Source organism: Macrotis lagotis, chromosome 1 (genome assembly GCF_037893015.1).
Source record: "Macrotis lagotis isolate mMagLag1 chromosome 1, bilby.v1.9.chrom.fasta, whole genome shotgun sequence".
NCBI classification, from domain to species: domain Eukaryota; kingdom Metazoa; phylum Chordata; class Mammalia; order Peramelemorphia; family Peramelidae; genus Macrotis; species Macrotis lagotis.
The window spans coordinates 429,007,018-429,023,934 of NC_133658.1; the positions used below are offsets into that span (position 1 = coordinate 429,007,018).

General features: G+C 38.2%; 1 protein-coding gene across 4 annotated transcripts in view; it reads right to left on the reverse strand.

The window, feature by feature from the left end:
* Positions 1–16,917, reverse strand: part of MOK (MOK protein kinase) — a 125,157-nt gene that overhangs the window by 24,293 nt on the left and 83,947 nt on the right. For all 4 annotated transcript variants that reach the window (XM_074213136.1, XM_074213139.1, XM_074213138.1 and 1 more), the window contains 3 exons: positions 13,757–13,835; positions 13,601–13,649; positions 7,520–7,698 (listed from right to left, as the gene is read on the reverse strand). In XM_074213136.1, coding sequence (XP_074069237.1) covers positions 7,520–7,698; positions 13,601–13,649; positions 13,757–13,835 — 307 coding nt within the window. The remainder of the gene's footprint in view (positions 1–7,519; positions 7,699–13,600; positions 13,650–13,756; positions 13,836–16,917) is intronic.

Genomic DNA, 16,917 nt, shown 5'->3' on the forward strand with positions numbered 1-16,917 from the left:
TAAAAAAAGATTTTAAAAAAATAAAGTGAAAATAAATAAATAAATAAATAAAAAATAAAGAAGTCATATCCAGAATAAAGTTCTTGGGCTCCATTGTAAAAATGGAAATCAAAAGGCCTAGTTGAGCATAAATAATATTATAGATTGCCTATACCTCTAATGGTTTTGCTCTACTCCTTGGATCACTCTTCGATATGTAAAATTATGCTGCATAAGTTAGAGAAGCTTTTGCAACATTGAACAGGTTAGCCACCTACTCATTGTAAAATTCAGTCTCTGCTGTGAGAAAATTTCTCATCCTTCTTCTTTAAGTTCTTGCCTCAGCTTAAACCTATACCCAAGAAGACTCTTCATCATATATTCCTCATATCAACTTTCCTTTTCTAGACATTAATATTGAATTATTCATTTGCCTTTAATTTCCAAACAACCTTTTTCCTCCCTTGTCAGTACTCAATCAGAAACATTTTTATTCTTCCTATAAAGCATTCAAATGTTATCTTCAGGGAATAAAATCTATACAAAACTATCCTTATGCTGTCTTGAGAATAAGACACCAGAAAAAATCTTTTATGAATATTATTGATATATATCCCACTAAATTTGAACATAAGTTTTTTTAAAAAAAGGAAAAGAAATCACTTATTTTTGGAAGAGAGCTCCAGCAGCTGTCTAGATAATTAGTTTCCCAGAGATGCCAGGTTTGTGATCACTAGAAGGATGAGGGGAAGGGAGGGGAAGGGAGGGGAAGGGGTTGAGGGAAAGAATTCCTTTATAAAAATTCTTTCCTATTATTATGAATTTGACAAACATCAACAAACATGATCGTTTGCACACATAAAGAAAAAGAGAAAAATAGAAGACCATATACAAACTTAACACAGTAGTTCCCAAACTGTCCTACTTGACTGCATTTGTTTAGCTCACACATGTGAATTTGTTAATGCTCTTTTCTTTTTTGACATACCTATCATTTTTCTTCTCCCCACAACTCTCCCCTTTCCCCACCAAAATGAAAGCCCTCCCTTGTAATACATCTAAGTAAGTATAGTCAATTCAAACAGATCCAAAAAATGATCATGTCTGAAAATGTAGAATAATGAGGCTGAAAAGCTAGATTGCAAAGAGATGGAAGTGAGTGCAAAAAGGAAATGGAACAAGTGTAGACAATCCTTCTCAGTCTTTTGCTGAGAAAAGGAGAAGAGCTATGATGGTAGCTTTACTACTGAGAGATTTTTAAAGATGTCTGTATATGAGTGTCTGTAGGCAGAAGGAAAGCAGCCAGTAAATAGGGTGAGAATGAAGGAAGAGGGAATGATTGTGGGGAAATCTGCTGGTGATGAAGAAAAATTGTGACTCAGTTTTCCTAAATTCATATAGATAATAAGAATAAAAGAGGCCAGACTGACTAAAGATCCTGTAACTTCAAATCTACGCCCTCTTAAAAAAGGTTTTTTTCCCAAGATCCAAGTTTCCCCATTTCTCTCAGGCTGGAAATGCGGGGAGGGGGGGGGGGTCTGGTACTGTCACAAATGGGTCTAGGAACTTTTGCTTGTGCCATTTTGACCAAGGTCAACTCATTTCTTTCTTCAGGCAGCCAAAATTTCCCAACCCTGGGAGCTCAATAATGATAATGAACTTAGCTGGAAAACCCAATCACCATAGCCCACTATAGTTCAGAATTCCAGAGCTCAGGAGATCCATCAGCCTCAGCCTCCCCAGTAGTTGTAATTACAAATGTACACCACTATGCTCAGATCAAATCTATTGCCTGTTAAGCTAAGTAGGATGATTGAAAGGTGGGTTTGGTCCTGAGTCTGAACAGTTCCTGTGTCCCTATGATAATTACTATGTTCCTTGTAACAGGGTTGCTGGGAGGAACACAGAATCTTTCTTCTCTGCATTTTGCTGTTCTTTCTGTGACAGATGAATGAATGAAAGAAAAGGCATTAAGAATTTACTATAAGCTAGTCTCATAAGATTTTGCTTGACTATGCTTATTTGTTATAAAGATTGTGGCTTTTATTTTTTTATTTTTTTAACATTTTAACATTTTATTTGTTTTCCAATTACATACAATAGTAATATGTACCCATCATTTCTTGCAAGGCTCTGAATTCTACAATTTTCCCCCCTCCTCCCTTCCCTCCTCCCCCACCCACAGAAGGCTGACAATGTAGTTTCCAAGCCATACATTGATGTAAGTTAAATGTTATAAGAGTAAACATAAGAATAACCATAAACCCCCTCCTCCCCAGAAGATGAGAAACCTCAAGAATAGAGAGAGGAAAAAAAAATTGTATATCAGTCTGTGTTCAGATTTCAATGACTCTGTCTCTGGGGTGAGTTGTTTTCTTTATCATAAGTCCACCAGAGAAGTTGCTTCAATGTTTTTCCCTCAGTTGCTATTACTAGATGTACCTCCACTCTATTTCTCCCCACTTTTATTTATTCTATTCTCTCTCTCCTTTCATCCTGGCCCTGTCCAAAAGTGTGTTGCATCTGAGTACCCTCTCCCTCAATCTTCCCTCTCTTCTATCACCTCTTCCCCCCTTCCCTCCCCCCATTCCCCCTCATCCCGTCCCTTTCCTCCCATCCTTCTCCAGTGCAAGACAGATTTCCTCACCCTATTAAGTATGTATGCCATTTCCTCCCTGAGCCATTTCCAATGAGAATGAAGGCTCAATCATTCCCCCTTGCCCTCCCCACTCCACTGAAAAAAAAGCTTTTTCTTGACTCATATGAAATCTCTCAGCTTTTTCATCTCCATTTCCTTCCTCCCAGTACTTTCCCCCATCACCCATTAACTCCATCCCTTTACCACATCATACCATTATATTCCGCTCCTTCCTATGTCCTGTCCTTATATGCTCCTTCTAACAGATCTTATAAATGAGAAAGTTCATATGAGTTATCAATATCTTCTTCCCGTGCAGGAATACAAGCAGTTCACCATCATCAAGTTCCTCATTAGTCCCTCTCTTCCACCCCCTCTATGGTTCACCAGAGTCCTGTACTTGGAGATCAAACTTTCTGTTCAGCTCTGGTCGTCTCGATAGGAAAATTTGAAAATCCCCCGGTTTCATTGAAAGTCCATCTTTTTCCCTGAAAGAGGATGTTCAGTTTTGCTGGGTAGTTGATTCTCGGTTGTAAACCAAGATCTTTTGCCTTTCAGGATATCATATTCCAATCCCTATGAGCCCTTAATGTAGATGCTGCCAGATCCTGTGTAATCCTGACTGTGGAGCCTCAGTAGCTGAATTATTTGTTTCTGGCAGCTTTTAGAATTTTCTCTTTGATTTGGGAGTTTGGGAATTTGGCTATAATATTCCCAGAAGGTTTTTTTGGGGATCCCTTTCAGGGGGTGACCAGTGAATTCTCTTTGATTTCTATTTTACTCTCAGCTTCTAGACTCTCAGGGAAATTTTACTGTATTATTTCTTGCAAAATGAAGTCTAGGCTCTTCTCCTGGTTGTAGCTTTCAGATAGCCCAATAATTTTTAAATTATTTATTCTGGATCTGTTTTCAAGGTCAGTTGTTTTTCCAATGAGATATTTCACATTTTCTTCTAACTTTTGGCTTTTCTGGAAGAGTTTTATTTCTTCCTGATTTCTTGCAAAGTCATCAGCTTCCTTTAGTTCCATTTTGCATTTGAAGGAGTTAGTTTCTTCAGAGAGCTGTTTTATCTCCTTTTCCAGCTGGTCAATTCTGCTTTTTAAGGTATCATTCTCATTTGCCTTTTGTTTTGTTTTTTCCATTAGGCCTAAACTGGTTTTTAACAGATTATTTTCTTCAGTATTTTTTTGTATATCTTTCACCAAGCTGTTGGTTTGGTTTTCATGATTTTTCTGCATCGCTCACATTTCTCCTCCCAATTTTTCTTCCACCTCCCTTAAGTGCTTTTCAAAGTCTTTTTTGAGCTCATCCATAGTCTGAGCCCATTTTCTATTTCTCTTGGAGGTTTTAGATGCAGAAGTTTTGATTTTGTCATCATCTGAGTATGTGTTTTGATCTTCCATGGAACTAAAGTAATTCTCTATGGTCAGATTCTTCTTTTTCTGTTTCATTTCCTCAACCCAAGACTAATTTACAGCATTTCCAAGACTTTGAGGTTGTTTTTTGGGGGGGAGGACACCCCACTGAGACCTTTATTCCTCCAAGGTCTTATACTCTCTAGCCTGTGCTTTGATATGTGGATGACCACAGCACTGCCCTCCGCCCTGGGGCTTTAAGGAGGGATCCAGCTATCTTAGCATGGAAGCCCAAACTGCAATATCTGAGTGTAGGCAAACAGCAGGGTCCTACCCCAGGGAGAGTAGAAAAATCTCTGCAAACTTCCCTTACCATGTCTGGGGATGCAGGCTGCTTCCTCCAGATTCTCACTGCAGATTCTTCAACAATGCTCACCAAGTGCAGCAGAGTTCTCTTACTGCCCCTTCAAGCTGTTGCTGGTGATCTCTGACCTGGGCTGGGTTGGCCTGGGTTGGGTTGCACTGCGCCAAGGCTTTTTTCCCAACCCCTGGTCCTGGCGAAACACACCTTTCCCATGGAACTTGTAATTTATCTAGGACTGGGAAAAATGTATCGCTCAGTCTTTTTTTACCCTTTTTTCTTTTTTAGTTTTTGCAAGGCAATGGGGTTAAGTGGTTTGCCCAAGGCCACACAGCTAGGTAATTATTAAGTGTCTGAGGCTGGATTTGAACTCAGGTACTTCTGACTCCAGGGCTGGTGCTCTAGCCACTGTGCCACCTAGCTGCCCCTTCGCTCAGTCTTTCTGTGGGTTCTGCCCCTCCTAATTTTGACTAGAGCCATCCTTTGTTTGTTTTGGGGGGTCTGGGGGGGTTAGAGTTCTTGGGAAATGCTGCCATCACGCTGCCATCTTGGTTCCACCCTCATTTTTCTTTTTAAATTGGGATTACAAAGAGGAAAGATAACAATATGCCAACAAAAAAAGAGGAGGAAAGAAAGGCCATTGAAGCATTTTCAAAATGTACAGAAAATAAGAAATTTGAGAAAAGTACACAGATAATTAGGACAGCTTTGAAAGTAACCTGTTTGATTTCTGGTAATTTTTTTTAAAAAAGAAAGTCATATATAATAGAAATTCATTGTTTTATATGTAATTCTCTTCTGTTCTGCTTTGATTATGGAAATGTTCAATTTTTTGTGTTTGAGAAGTTCAGAAAAAAATTAAGAATTTTAAAAGTCAAAAAAAATCCTATGCCATGGAGAAGTTGGAATCCGGGAGTGGAAGTAGTCAGCTCAATAAAAGACACTGAAGAAGAGCCTTCAAATCAAGTAGAAATCAATTCTCAAATAAGTGGTAATTTAGAACCAAACATTTATGTTTTTCAAAACTTTCGGGGGGGGGGTTATTTCTTGATTTAGGCATACTCATTTTAAACTGAATTATTAATATAAAAATACTATCTTAAAATCAATCTACTAACAAATTTTGACTCTTAGCCTCACCCATTTAATTCTTTTTTGGGTACAAACCCACCTAGAATAAGTACTTTCCCTATTCTTCTCTGACTAACTCTCCACCATGCCCCTCTCCCTTTTCTCTCACTCTCTACCATGGTCACAATTTTCAGATACTCTGGGGACTCTCAGATCATCTCTTCTTAACCTATTTTCCAGAACAGCTTTTTTTTTAACCTTACGTTTGCTTCTGGTTATTTTTTTTCAATTTTTCAATTTTGTTTTAATGTTTCTTGTTGTCTTATGGATACGTTACTTTCTGTTTGACTCATTCAATTTTCTGACAGTTCAGTTCTTCAGTCCTTTACTCCCATCTATTCTAAGCCATTAAGTCTCTGACATTCATTCCTCCCTAGTACTCATATTATATAACATAACCTTTTTATTTTTTACTTCATTTCTTCCAGGTACTTTTTTTTAGGGTTTTGTTTTTTTTTCAAGACAAATGGGGTTAAGTGGCTTGCCCAAGGCCACACAGCTAGGTAATTATTAAGTGTCTGAGACCAGATTTGAACCCAGGTACTCCTGACTCCAAGGCCGGTGCTTTATCCACTATGCCACCTAACCATCCCTACTTCCAGGTACTCTTAAAAAGATTCCTTATGGACAAGGACATTCTTTTCTCTAATGCTCTTTGGGTTTCTCCAGGGCCATCATAATTCTTTTAATGTGTCTGGCCTTTTCTTCTGGTTTTTCCTATTTCTATGGCTTTTTGCTGGAGCATACTAGGATGCGATGTACAGTCACTGCTTACTCCTACCTTCTGCAGTAATCCTGGTTTGGGCTCAGTCTTCTGGTGATTCCATTTAGGTTTTGACTTTGGTTTCCTCCTATTTGCAGAGTTCTGAACAGGAAGAAAGTTCTGTCCCTTGCTATGAAGCTGAAAAGCTTCAGCCAGAACTGCTGAGTATACTGACAGCAGGCACTTTGCTCTGGTCTTTCTCCTGCTTCATAGTCTGAGCACTAGCCTAATTCTATCTCCTCAGAAGAAGCAGCCAGCAGAAAGAAATACTGCCAGGCCAAACCAGGCAGTTCCTTCTGCTGTCTCACATCAACCACCTCAGAGAAGCAGTCTTCCAGAAACAATGCATCTATTGGGGTCAGATCAGGCATCCTCTATCTATCTACCACAAAGTAACCACTTCTATCTGGGGCAGCACAAGGCATTTTTCTCCTTCTGCCAGCCCAGTCCCTTAGAGTGGGCACTTAATCAATGTTGATTGATTTATTAATTGTTTGTTGATTGGACTGGCTCTATCTTTTGCTTTGGGTCTGAGGCACTTTGTCTTGCCATCTTCCCTCTTATGTCTCTGCTCAGAGCAACCAAAGAATTATGACCATCTTTTTGTACAGTCTGGAATGGACAGAAAGGTTGAAAACTGCTTTATCCCTGTTCATTCTTGTGTAATTGGAGTGGAGGGGGGAGAAGGGAGATCTGGGCATATTTATGTGTTAATATACACTTACCTTTTATCTGCTCCCTACACAAACCATAGTAGATGTAGTAGCTCATGGACTAAGGTTTGATAATGGAACACAAAACTACCTTACCTGGTTCCCTACCAGAGAATAAATAATCAAGGTTATGAACCATTTTCTTCTTATTATTCCCATCAAAGCATAAATTAATCAGAGCCACTTTGGTAGATCTGTGATCAACAGTAGAAAGACAAACTCCCAAACTAGAATGTTTCCTTTTGGATGCAAATCAGTTATCAGTATTTGAGAATCAAAATGATAAAAAAAAAAGATAGGGAAAATTTCAGTTTAGCATAAAACCAAAATAAACTACAGAATTGCTCTTAAATACCCTTTTAAAGATAAAGTGGCATCAAAACAACCAAAACAAATTCAGACACTGGTAATTTAGTTTATTTTAAACTCACAGATTTTAAGAGCTTGATAAAATCCTACAGATCATCTAGTCCAACCCCTTGATTATATTTAATTCTACTATATATAAGGATGAGATGTTAGTATTTTTAGTTCAGCAATTTTAAAAAATCTTTTAAATATTATATCTGATTATTTTACCTCATGATTTCATAAAACACACAGCCAGCACTCCACATATCCATCTTGTAACTATAATATCCATCTGTAAGGAGACATTCAGGGGCCCGGTACCAACGAGTAGAGATATATTCTGTATATGGCTGCTTAGAATAAACACTTCTACATGACCCAAAATCTCCTAATTTCAGAAGCTCCTGCTGCAAGAAAAAAGCAAAATTTTAAAGTCCAAATAAAATATATCTTATTCTGTAGTTTCTTTAATGAAAATAGCATCAAATGTGCATAAATGAGAAAGTTACTTTGTAACTTTTGTAAACTTCTTCTGCAAAACAAATCACAGACTATTTTTGGCACTTGTAATTACTCTCTATAACTGATAAGATGGGGTTTATACTTGTTGGAATTATAAAACAGATAATTACAACTGCCGGGGAAATCAATATGTGACATCTATTTCCAAATGACTACAAGCTTTAAAATATTTAATCATCCTAGATTTCCTCAAAACTAATACAAGATATCTCTTTGTGCACACTGGGTCAGGTTTGAAATGAACAATCCCTGGTCAGTGGTCCACAACCACACCACTTCCCTCAAAACTTGGTGTTACTGACTCCCAAAAGCTTGTAGCCTTCACTGTAACACATATAAGTTGACTAAAAAAAAAAATCTTTAACGTGTCATGAACAGTAGGAGTTTTCTGGCATTCAAATGCAGATATTGACTGGATCTGAGATTTCATCAGTGTAGGTAATTTCCAGATTGAAGACATTCCCTCTTTCAGTGCAGGCTGGCTGCAATTTACAGTTTCTTCTGACCCCAAGGCCAGTCCATCTACTATATCACAGTGCCTCTCATTTAAAAAAAGAAGAATACAGTGATACAAATTAAAACTAAAAGTTTTTTGTTGGTTTCTGTGCCTTAGGCAAAATTGCCTATATTTTCTAACCTCAGTAAAGAATTGATTACTTCCAGCCTATTAGCTCCAAGAGAATTTTCTCTATGTCTAACAGTTTTCTACTAGGAAGGCACAGTATTGTTTTTGCTATTGTTCTATCCCTTTAAGTAGCAGCAGCATTAAAAAGTCCTCCAGCACTCTCCATTGCTAGTCCTGGCTAGCTGTTTTCTGTGCTTCTTGAAAGCTCACCAGAAATTTCAGTGGTGGCTCCTATGTTTTTGAAGAACATCATTCATTGATGGAGTGTCCCCCCCAAAAAACTCAAAGAGGGTGTCCCAATAATACTCAAAAGCTCAGGAAGCACCCAAAACCAGGCACAGGCTAGAGAAATGAGTAAACAGAAAAAAAAAAAGAGGAACCAGACCATTGAGAAATTCTTTGTCTATATGATCCCAAGAAGGATCAAAATACTCAATCTGAAGATGAGGAAGTACAAGCTCCTGCATCTAAAGACTGCAAGAAAAATGGAAAATGGGCTCATGCTATGACAGAGATCAAAAAAGATTTTGAAAATCAAGTAAGGGGGTGCGGAGTCAAGATGGCAACAGGGGAGGATCCTCTCTTAGGTGCTCTCGATCAAAACTTACAAACTAAGAACTCTAACTACATTTTTGAGACACAGAATCCACAGAGGGACCCAGTGAGGCAGTTCTCCAGCCCAAGGTAACCTGGAAAAGATCAGAAAAGTTCAGCTCCATGGGGTCTGAGGGGTGGCCCGCCAGAGCAAAGGAACTTTGGCCTCCTGGAGGCAGCCCCAGAGTGCTGGGAGCTGTGGCTTGCAGCAGTGGGGCAGTTTCCTGACCTATACCCTGGGGAGCACCAGACACAACTTGGGGGGATCAGCAGGGGGGGACCTCTGCCAGAGTGAGCATGTGAAGCCCAGCCCTCAGGGCACACAGCAAGCAGTGGCTGGGCAGCCCAGATCCAAGAACCGGAAGCAGAAGCCAGTAAGCAGGAGCCTCAAGGACATGAGTGCTGAGCCTAGAGGGGGAGTGAAGAGAGACTGCTGAGCTCTGTCCTCTGTCCCTGGAACAGGACTCTGGGGCTCTGACCACATTCAGATCCTGACTGCAGTCTAGTCCCCCATAGAACAGCAGGGGCTGCCCAACCTCAGCTCCGTGGCAGAGGGGTGTGCTTGTGGTCATTCACAGACCAGGAGGGAAGAAAGAGCTTCACACACTGAAATCCTTCTGTGGGTGTCCCACGAATACACAAAAGCTCAGGAATCACCTCAAAACCAGGCACAGGTTGGAGAAATGAGTAGGCAGAGAAAAAAAAGTAACACCATTGAGAAATACTTTGCCTGTGATCCCAAGAAGGATCAAAACACTCAATGTTAAGATGAGGAAGTACAAGCTCCAGCATCTAAAGACTCCAAGAAAAAACAGAAATTAGGCAAAGGCTATGACAGAGCTCAAAAAAGACTTTGAAAATCAAGTGAGGGAGATAGAAGAAAAACTGGGAAAAGAAATGAGAGAGATGCAGGAAAAACATGAAAAAAGAGGTCAGCAGCTTACTCAAGGAGATCCAAAAAATATGCAGAAGAAAATAATATGTTCAAAACCAGCATAGGTCAAATGGATAAAACAGTTCAAAAAGTTATGGAGGAGAAGAATGCTTTAAAAAGCAGAATTGGCCAGATGGAAAAAGAGATAAGGAAAACAAATCCTTCAGATAAAGAATGGAACTGAGGGAGGTTTCTGATTTTACAAGAAATCAGGACACAATACTTCAAAACCAAAATAATGAAAAATTAGAAGAAAATGTGAAACATCTCAATGAAAAAACTGATATGGAAAACAGATTTAGGAAAGATAATTAAAAATTATTGGAATACCTGAAAGTCATGATCAGGAAAAGAGCCTTGACATCATTTTCAAAGAATTATTATAGGAAAATTGCCCTGGTATTCTAGAAGCAGAGGGCAAAATAGAAATGGAGAGAATCCACCGATCCCCCTGAGAAAGAGATCCCAAAAAACCAACCCCTAGGAATATTATAGCCAAGTTCCAGAACTCCCAAGTCAAAGAGAAAATATTACAAGCAGCCAGAAGGACACAGTTCAAATATCATGGAGCTGCAGTCAGGATCGCACAGGACTTAGCAGCAACTACATTGGAAGCTTGTAGGGCTTGGAATATAATATACCGGAAGGCAAAAGAGCTTAGAATGCAGCTAAGAATGAACTACCCAGCAAGACTGAATGTCCCCTTCCAGGAAAAAAGATGGACTTTCAATGAACCAGGGGAATTTCAAATGTTCCCTTTGGAATGGCCAGAGCTGAACAGAAGGTTTGATCTTCAGATACAGGACTCAGGTGAAGCATGGAAATTGGAGGAGAGGTGGAAAATATGAGGGACTTAATGATGATGAACTGCATGTATTCCTGCATAGAAAAATGACACTGATAATACTCATATGCACCCTCTCAGTTAATAGAGCAGGTAGAGGGAGCTTTTATAGTTGAAGCACAGGAGAAAAGCTAAATTTGAATATAAACTATGGTGTAAAAATGGGGTCAATAGGAAAAAAGGGGAAATGTGATGGGAGAAAAAAAAAGGAGAGGGGGAATAGGCCAAGATATTTCATATAATAAGATTTTTCTTTATTACAATGAGCTATTGCAATGATATGGAAGGGGAGAGGCAAGGGGGAATGAGGGAACCTTTGCTCTCATCAGAGGTGGCTAGGAGAGGAAACAGCATGTATACTCAATGGAGTATAGGCATCTGGAGTAAAAAGAAAAGGGGGGACAGGGGGAAGGGGGGGATGTGAGTGATGGAGGAGAGGATGGACCATGGGGGGAGAGTGGTCAGATATAACACATTTTCTTTTGTATTTCTTGCAAGGGGCTGGGATTGGAGGGCCTGTCCAGGACCATAGGGCCAGATTCTGGGCCTAAGGGGTGGTAGGGGGGCTCAGGGCCTCTTGGCCCCAGGAATAGGGATCTGTCTGCTGCGCCACTCAGCTACCCTACAGCAGAGTCAGAGTGAAAGGAGAGAGAAAATATAGTACATGGTAGTGGAGAAATAAGAAAGGAGGGAGTTGCGATCAGCAATGGCAACGTTGGAAAAATATGGAAGTAACTTTTGCGATGGACTTACCATAAAGAATGGGATCCACCCATGACAGAGTTGTTGGTGTTAGAACAAAGACTGAAGCACATTTATTATTATTATTATTTGGGGGAGGGTGCAGGGCAAATGGGGCTGGGTGGCCTGCCTGGCGCCACATAGCAGGGTGATCTTTGGGTGTCTGAGGCCGGATTTGGACCCGGGTGCTCCTGGCTCAAGGGCCAATGCTCTGTCTGCCACCCAGCCACCCCTACTATTATTACTATTTTATTTTATTTTGGGTCTTTTTTTTTCTTCTTTTTGGTTTTTGCAGGGCAGTGGGGATCGGGTGGCTTGCATGTCACACGGCTGGGTGATTGTTGGGTCTACGGGGTTGGATGTGGGCTTGGGTGCTCATGGCTCCAGGGCTGGTGCTTCGTCCATTGCGTCACCTGGCCGTACCTACAATTATTACTATTTTTTTAATTTTAATTTTTTTCTCTCCCCTTTACTTTATAGCTCAAGCAAGTCTATATTCATGGAGGGGAGAGGGTATTTCATTTACTCTTAAACAAAAATATTTTATTAATGTAAAAAAATTGTACAAAATGAGAATAAAAAAATAAAAGAAAATAAAGAAAAAACATCACTTGTACAAAAATATTCATAGAATTCTGTTCATGGTGGCAAAGAAATGGAAATTAAGTAAATGCCCTTCAGCTGGGGAATGGCTTAATAAAATGTGGAATAAGTATGTGATGGAACTCTATTGTACTATTAGAAGCCAGGAGGGATGGGAATACAGGGAAGCCCAGAAAGATTTGCATGGACTGATGCTGAGCAACATGAGCGGAATCAGAGGAACATTGTGCATCCTAGCAGGAACATGGGGTGATGACCAACCTTGATGGACTTGCTCATTCCATTAGTGCAACAATCAGGCACAATACTTTATTTTTCTTCCTTAAGGATATGATTTCTCTCTAATCACATTCAACTTAGATCAGTGCATACCATGGAAACAATGTAAAGACTAACAGACTGCCTTCTGTGGGGGGTAGGGGGAAGGGAAGCAAGATTAGGGGAAAAAGTGTAAAAAATTCAAACTAAAATAAATAATAAAAATTTGCAAAAAAATAATTTCATTCATTCATATTAAAATAGTTTCTAACAACAGTGTATCAGCCATAAATGCACATTATGATTAAAAAGTGTTTTCTAAATTATTTTCTTCTTTGATCCTCAAAACAATTGCTATGAGGTAGGTACTGCAATGAATACCACATTTTGTGGATAAGAGAACTGGCTTTCAGAAAGGTTAAGTGATTTGACCAAGAATACTAAGGCTAAGGCATTTCTCAATGTAGATTTCTGATTAGTCAGTCAGTAAATAAACATTTACTACTATCTGCTAGGCATTGTGGTAAGCATTGAAGATGAAATAGGAAAAAAAGGGCAAAAGATAATCCCTGCCCTCAACGAGTTCACAATTTAATGGGGAAGACAAGCCCAACACATATGTCCAAACTATATACCAGAAATATAGGAAATAATTTTAAAAGGAAAGACACTAGAATTAAGAGAGTTGGGAAAGTTTTCCTGTAGATGATGAGATATCACTTTTTTCCCTCTAAGGGAACATAGCACCTTGTTTTATCCTCTCTCAGCACTCTTCCTATGTCAAAGCCCCAGTGTTCAAGAATGCTGCTCTAGCACAGTTTATGCCTATGAATGGTGCATCAACAGAATTTTTACACCAAAGTGACCCATGAAATTGCAAAACTGAGAAAGCATGGAAGGAATAATACCACCAATGAAATCTAAAATACATAAGTAAATAATTTTGCGTCTTATCACCCTGTTAGACTGTTAAGCTTTATGAGGTGAAGGACCATAGCTAAACTTGACATACATAATAAATACTTAATAAAAATATGCTGAGCTGAACTGAATTGGATCTAAAACCTAGATTCTCTCAGATTCAAAATTTACTGAAAATGGGGTATACCAGCAACAACTCAATATAAAACTCAGAATTTTGAATTCCATTTCAAGCCCAATACCATTTTCTTGTGTAAAACATCTTACCTTTATTAATATATTTTCTGGTTTTACATCTCTGTGAAATATTCCATTTCTGTACAATACAAAAGAAAGAATAGAACAATCCAAATATCTTAAGATAATATTTTAATAAGTTCTGAATCTTCTTTTGAATTTATATTAATAAACTGAGTCACTTACCTATGCATGTGATCAAGAGACTTACATAGCTGGTACATATAGTTCATTATTTTCTTTTCTGAGAGTGGGCGCCTTCTCCCTATGCAGAAGAAACATAACAGTGACAGTTACAACTTTGCTGAATTCAGAATGAGAACATATAATTTGAAGGGGCATTAAATAAAAGTCCATCTTCCCTCCTCCTTACAAAATAACAAGGATTATTTTTTCTATTTATATGTAGTACATAGGCTATATAAATTTTGCAATTAAATTAAATTACAGATAAATAGTAACATTATCATTTAAAAATCAAATTTATTTATTTTAATCTTTCAATCGTGATTTCTCATTAATAATGATATTTATAACACTAACAGTTTTGCTTGTCTTAAATCAGAGCATAACTCTGGTCTTCTTTCTTAATTCCCCAAATAATGGAAAGTTTAAGATGTAATTTGGGTTTTTTTTCTTAATGTATTTTCACTCAAGCTTGATATCTATTATGGGCTTTTAAATTTTAAATAAAAATAGTTCTAACAGACAATCCTGAAGTATGGTATGTTTGGGGTTTTTTTCCCTCATCACAGGACAACGGCACCTTAGAACTGCAGTGTCTCAAGTATTTTGTCCAAAAGTTAAAACAAGAGCTGTTTTGGTATAAAGTTCTTTGGAGCATGGCATACCTTTAATATATTTACCTTTTTAAATGTTTTGTTACATAATGTCATTAATGCACCATATCTATAAATTTTTTTAATTTAGAGAATTCCAAATACCATGTTCTAAGTAAATGCTTCCATTTAAGCTTTATGGTCATTTTTATAGTTATTAGTCTACATATTTTCCCCCTTTAAGTAATAGATGCCTTTAAATTGGGTCTGTTTTGTATTAATTTTTCAATTTCCAGCACAAAGGATCTTACACAAACAAATGTTTGTTGATATGAATTTTTGTACTTTACTTTAACATTAAATAATGATTCTATTTTTCAACATAAATAAAACAGTAGCAATATATTTAAAAAATCCACTAACAAATAATAGAAACATTTTAGTTCATAATTAATTTTAATTTGATACTATAACTATTTCAAAAAACTTAAATGTTTCCAGAATTTATATGAAAAATTAAGCATTAAACCACACACATCTTCAGCACTTTTTACTTTGGCAAAGTCAAAGGATACAGGGAGCCCAGTTTTCCTACTTTTACTGTCTTGATTATCTAAAACAAGTACCAGTTTGATATTATCCAAAAAATTAAAAGAGAAATATAAGTAAGTTACTCCAATCAACACATAACAGCATAAAATACTGCCAAAAGCTACAGAACCTATAGAATAGAAGTGAACATGAGTAGAGATAACTAAGTCTAAAGACCAAACTAACACTCCAAATGGAGAAAAACCCAGAGCAGACTGGAAGTTCCAGAAAAAAATGAAAAGACCTTGGCAGTGCTCACTAAGTCAATCATAGAATCCTAAGCAAGGATGGTATAGGAATTAGAAGCTAAGAACAGGAACTTGTGAAAGAGAAATCAGGACAAACAGGCAAATGGGCATGTACCTAGGAAAGAGAGATCCACACAAAAAAGGATCTGACTACCACAAGAATTAAGAATGAATGGAGCCTGGTCCTGGCACAAAGTCCAAAATCATGAACTAAGCCTAGTGGTACTACTGAACAAAAAACACCTAAAGAACTCTTATAAAGTTACAGCTGCCCAATATACAAAACAGAAAACCCCACAATTCCTATATTCAGAGCTTCAGAGAAAAGAGAAAAAAATAAAAAAAACCTTACAAAGGTTATAAAGACTGAAAGAATACCTTTGGGGTAACTAGGTGGCACAGTGGATACAGCACTGGCCCTGGAATCAGGAGGTGGTAAGTTCAAATCCAACCTCAGACACTTATTACCTACCTATGTGACTTTGAGCAAGTCACTTAACCCCACTGCCATAGAAAAAAAATTGAGTAACTGGAAGAAATTAAGCATATGTATCTGCATGTGTGCATGCAAGCACACATGAACACACACACACATTAAACAAAAATATCAGCAAAGAGGCAACAGCAACATACTCTAACTAGGCTGAATTTATGCCATAAATTCAGGGATGGTTTCAGTAGGAAAATTATCAACATAATAGACTATAATAATAACAAAGCAATAAAAATCTGATTATCATTAGATGTAAAAAGTTTTTTAGACAAAATAGATCACTTTTTATTGAAAACTAAAAAGCACATAAATAAAGACTCTTCTTAATATAATAAACATAATTTATTTAAAACCAAGAACATAAACATTATTCAAAAGAGGTAAATCCTAGAGGCTTGTGCAATAAAATCAAGAGTAAAGCAAATATATCTATTATCACCATTATTATTTTATATAATGATAGAAATGCTAGCTATACAGAGCCAAAAAAACACTGCATACCCTAACAGCAACATGGGGATGATGATCAACCTTGATGGACTTACTCATTCCATCAGTGCAACAATCAGGGACAATTTTGGGCTATCTGCGATGGAGAATACCATCTGTATCCAGAGAAGGAATTCTGTAGTTTGAACAAAAAAGACCAAAGACTAGAGAGGTGGAACCAAGAAGGCAGCGTGAATGCAGCATTTCCCAGGAACTCCCCCCCCCCAAATCTCCAAAAAACCAACAAATTGTGAGTCTAGCCAAAATTTAGAGGGGCAGAACCCACAGAAAGACTTAGTGATACATTTTCCCAGTCCAAAGTAACTTAGAAGTTCCATGGGAAAGGTGTATTTCACCAGAACCAGGGATTGGAAAAAAAGCCCCAGCTGCAGCCCAGACCAGCCCAACCCAGAGATCACCAGCAACAGCTTGAAGGGGTGGGGAGAGAACTATTCTACACCAGAATGAGTGTGGAGTAGGGAAGCACTGGCTGTAACAAGAATCGGGAGAATGTAAGCTGTACCCCCAGAGACATTAAGGGAAGTCTACAGAGATTCCTATGCTCTCCCTCAGGGTAGGACTCTGCTGCTAGCCTACACTCAGAATCAGGTTGCAGTTTGGGCTTCCATACTAAGTATCCAAGTTGGATCCCTCCTTATAGCACCAGAGCAGAGCGAAGTACAGGGGGTATCAAAGCACAGGCAAGAGAGCATAAGACCTTGGAAAAATAAAGGTCCCAGTGGGCTG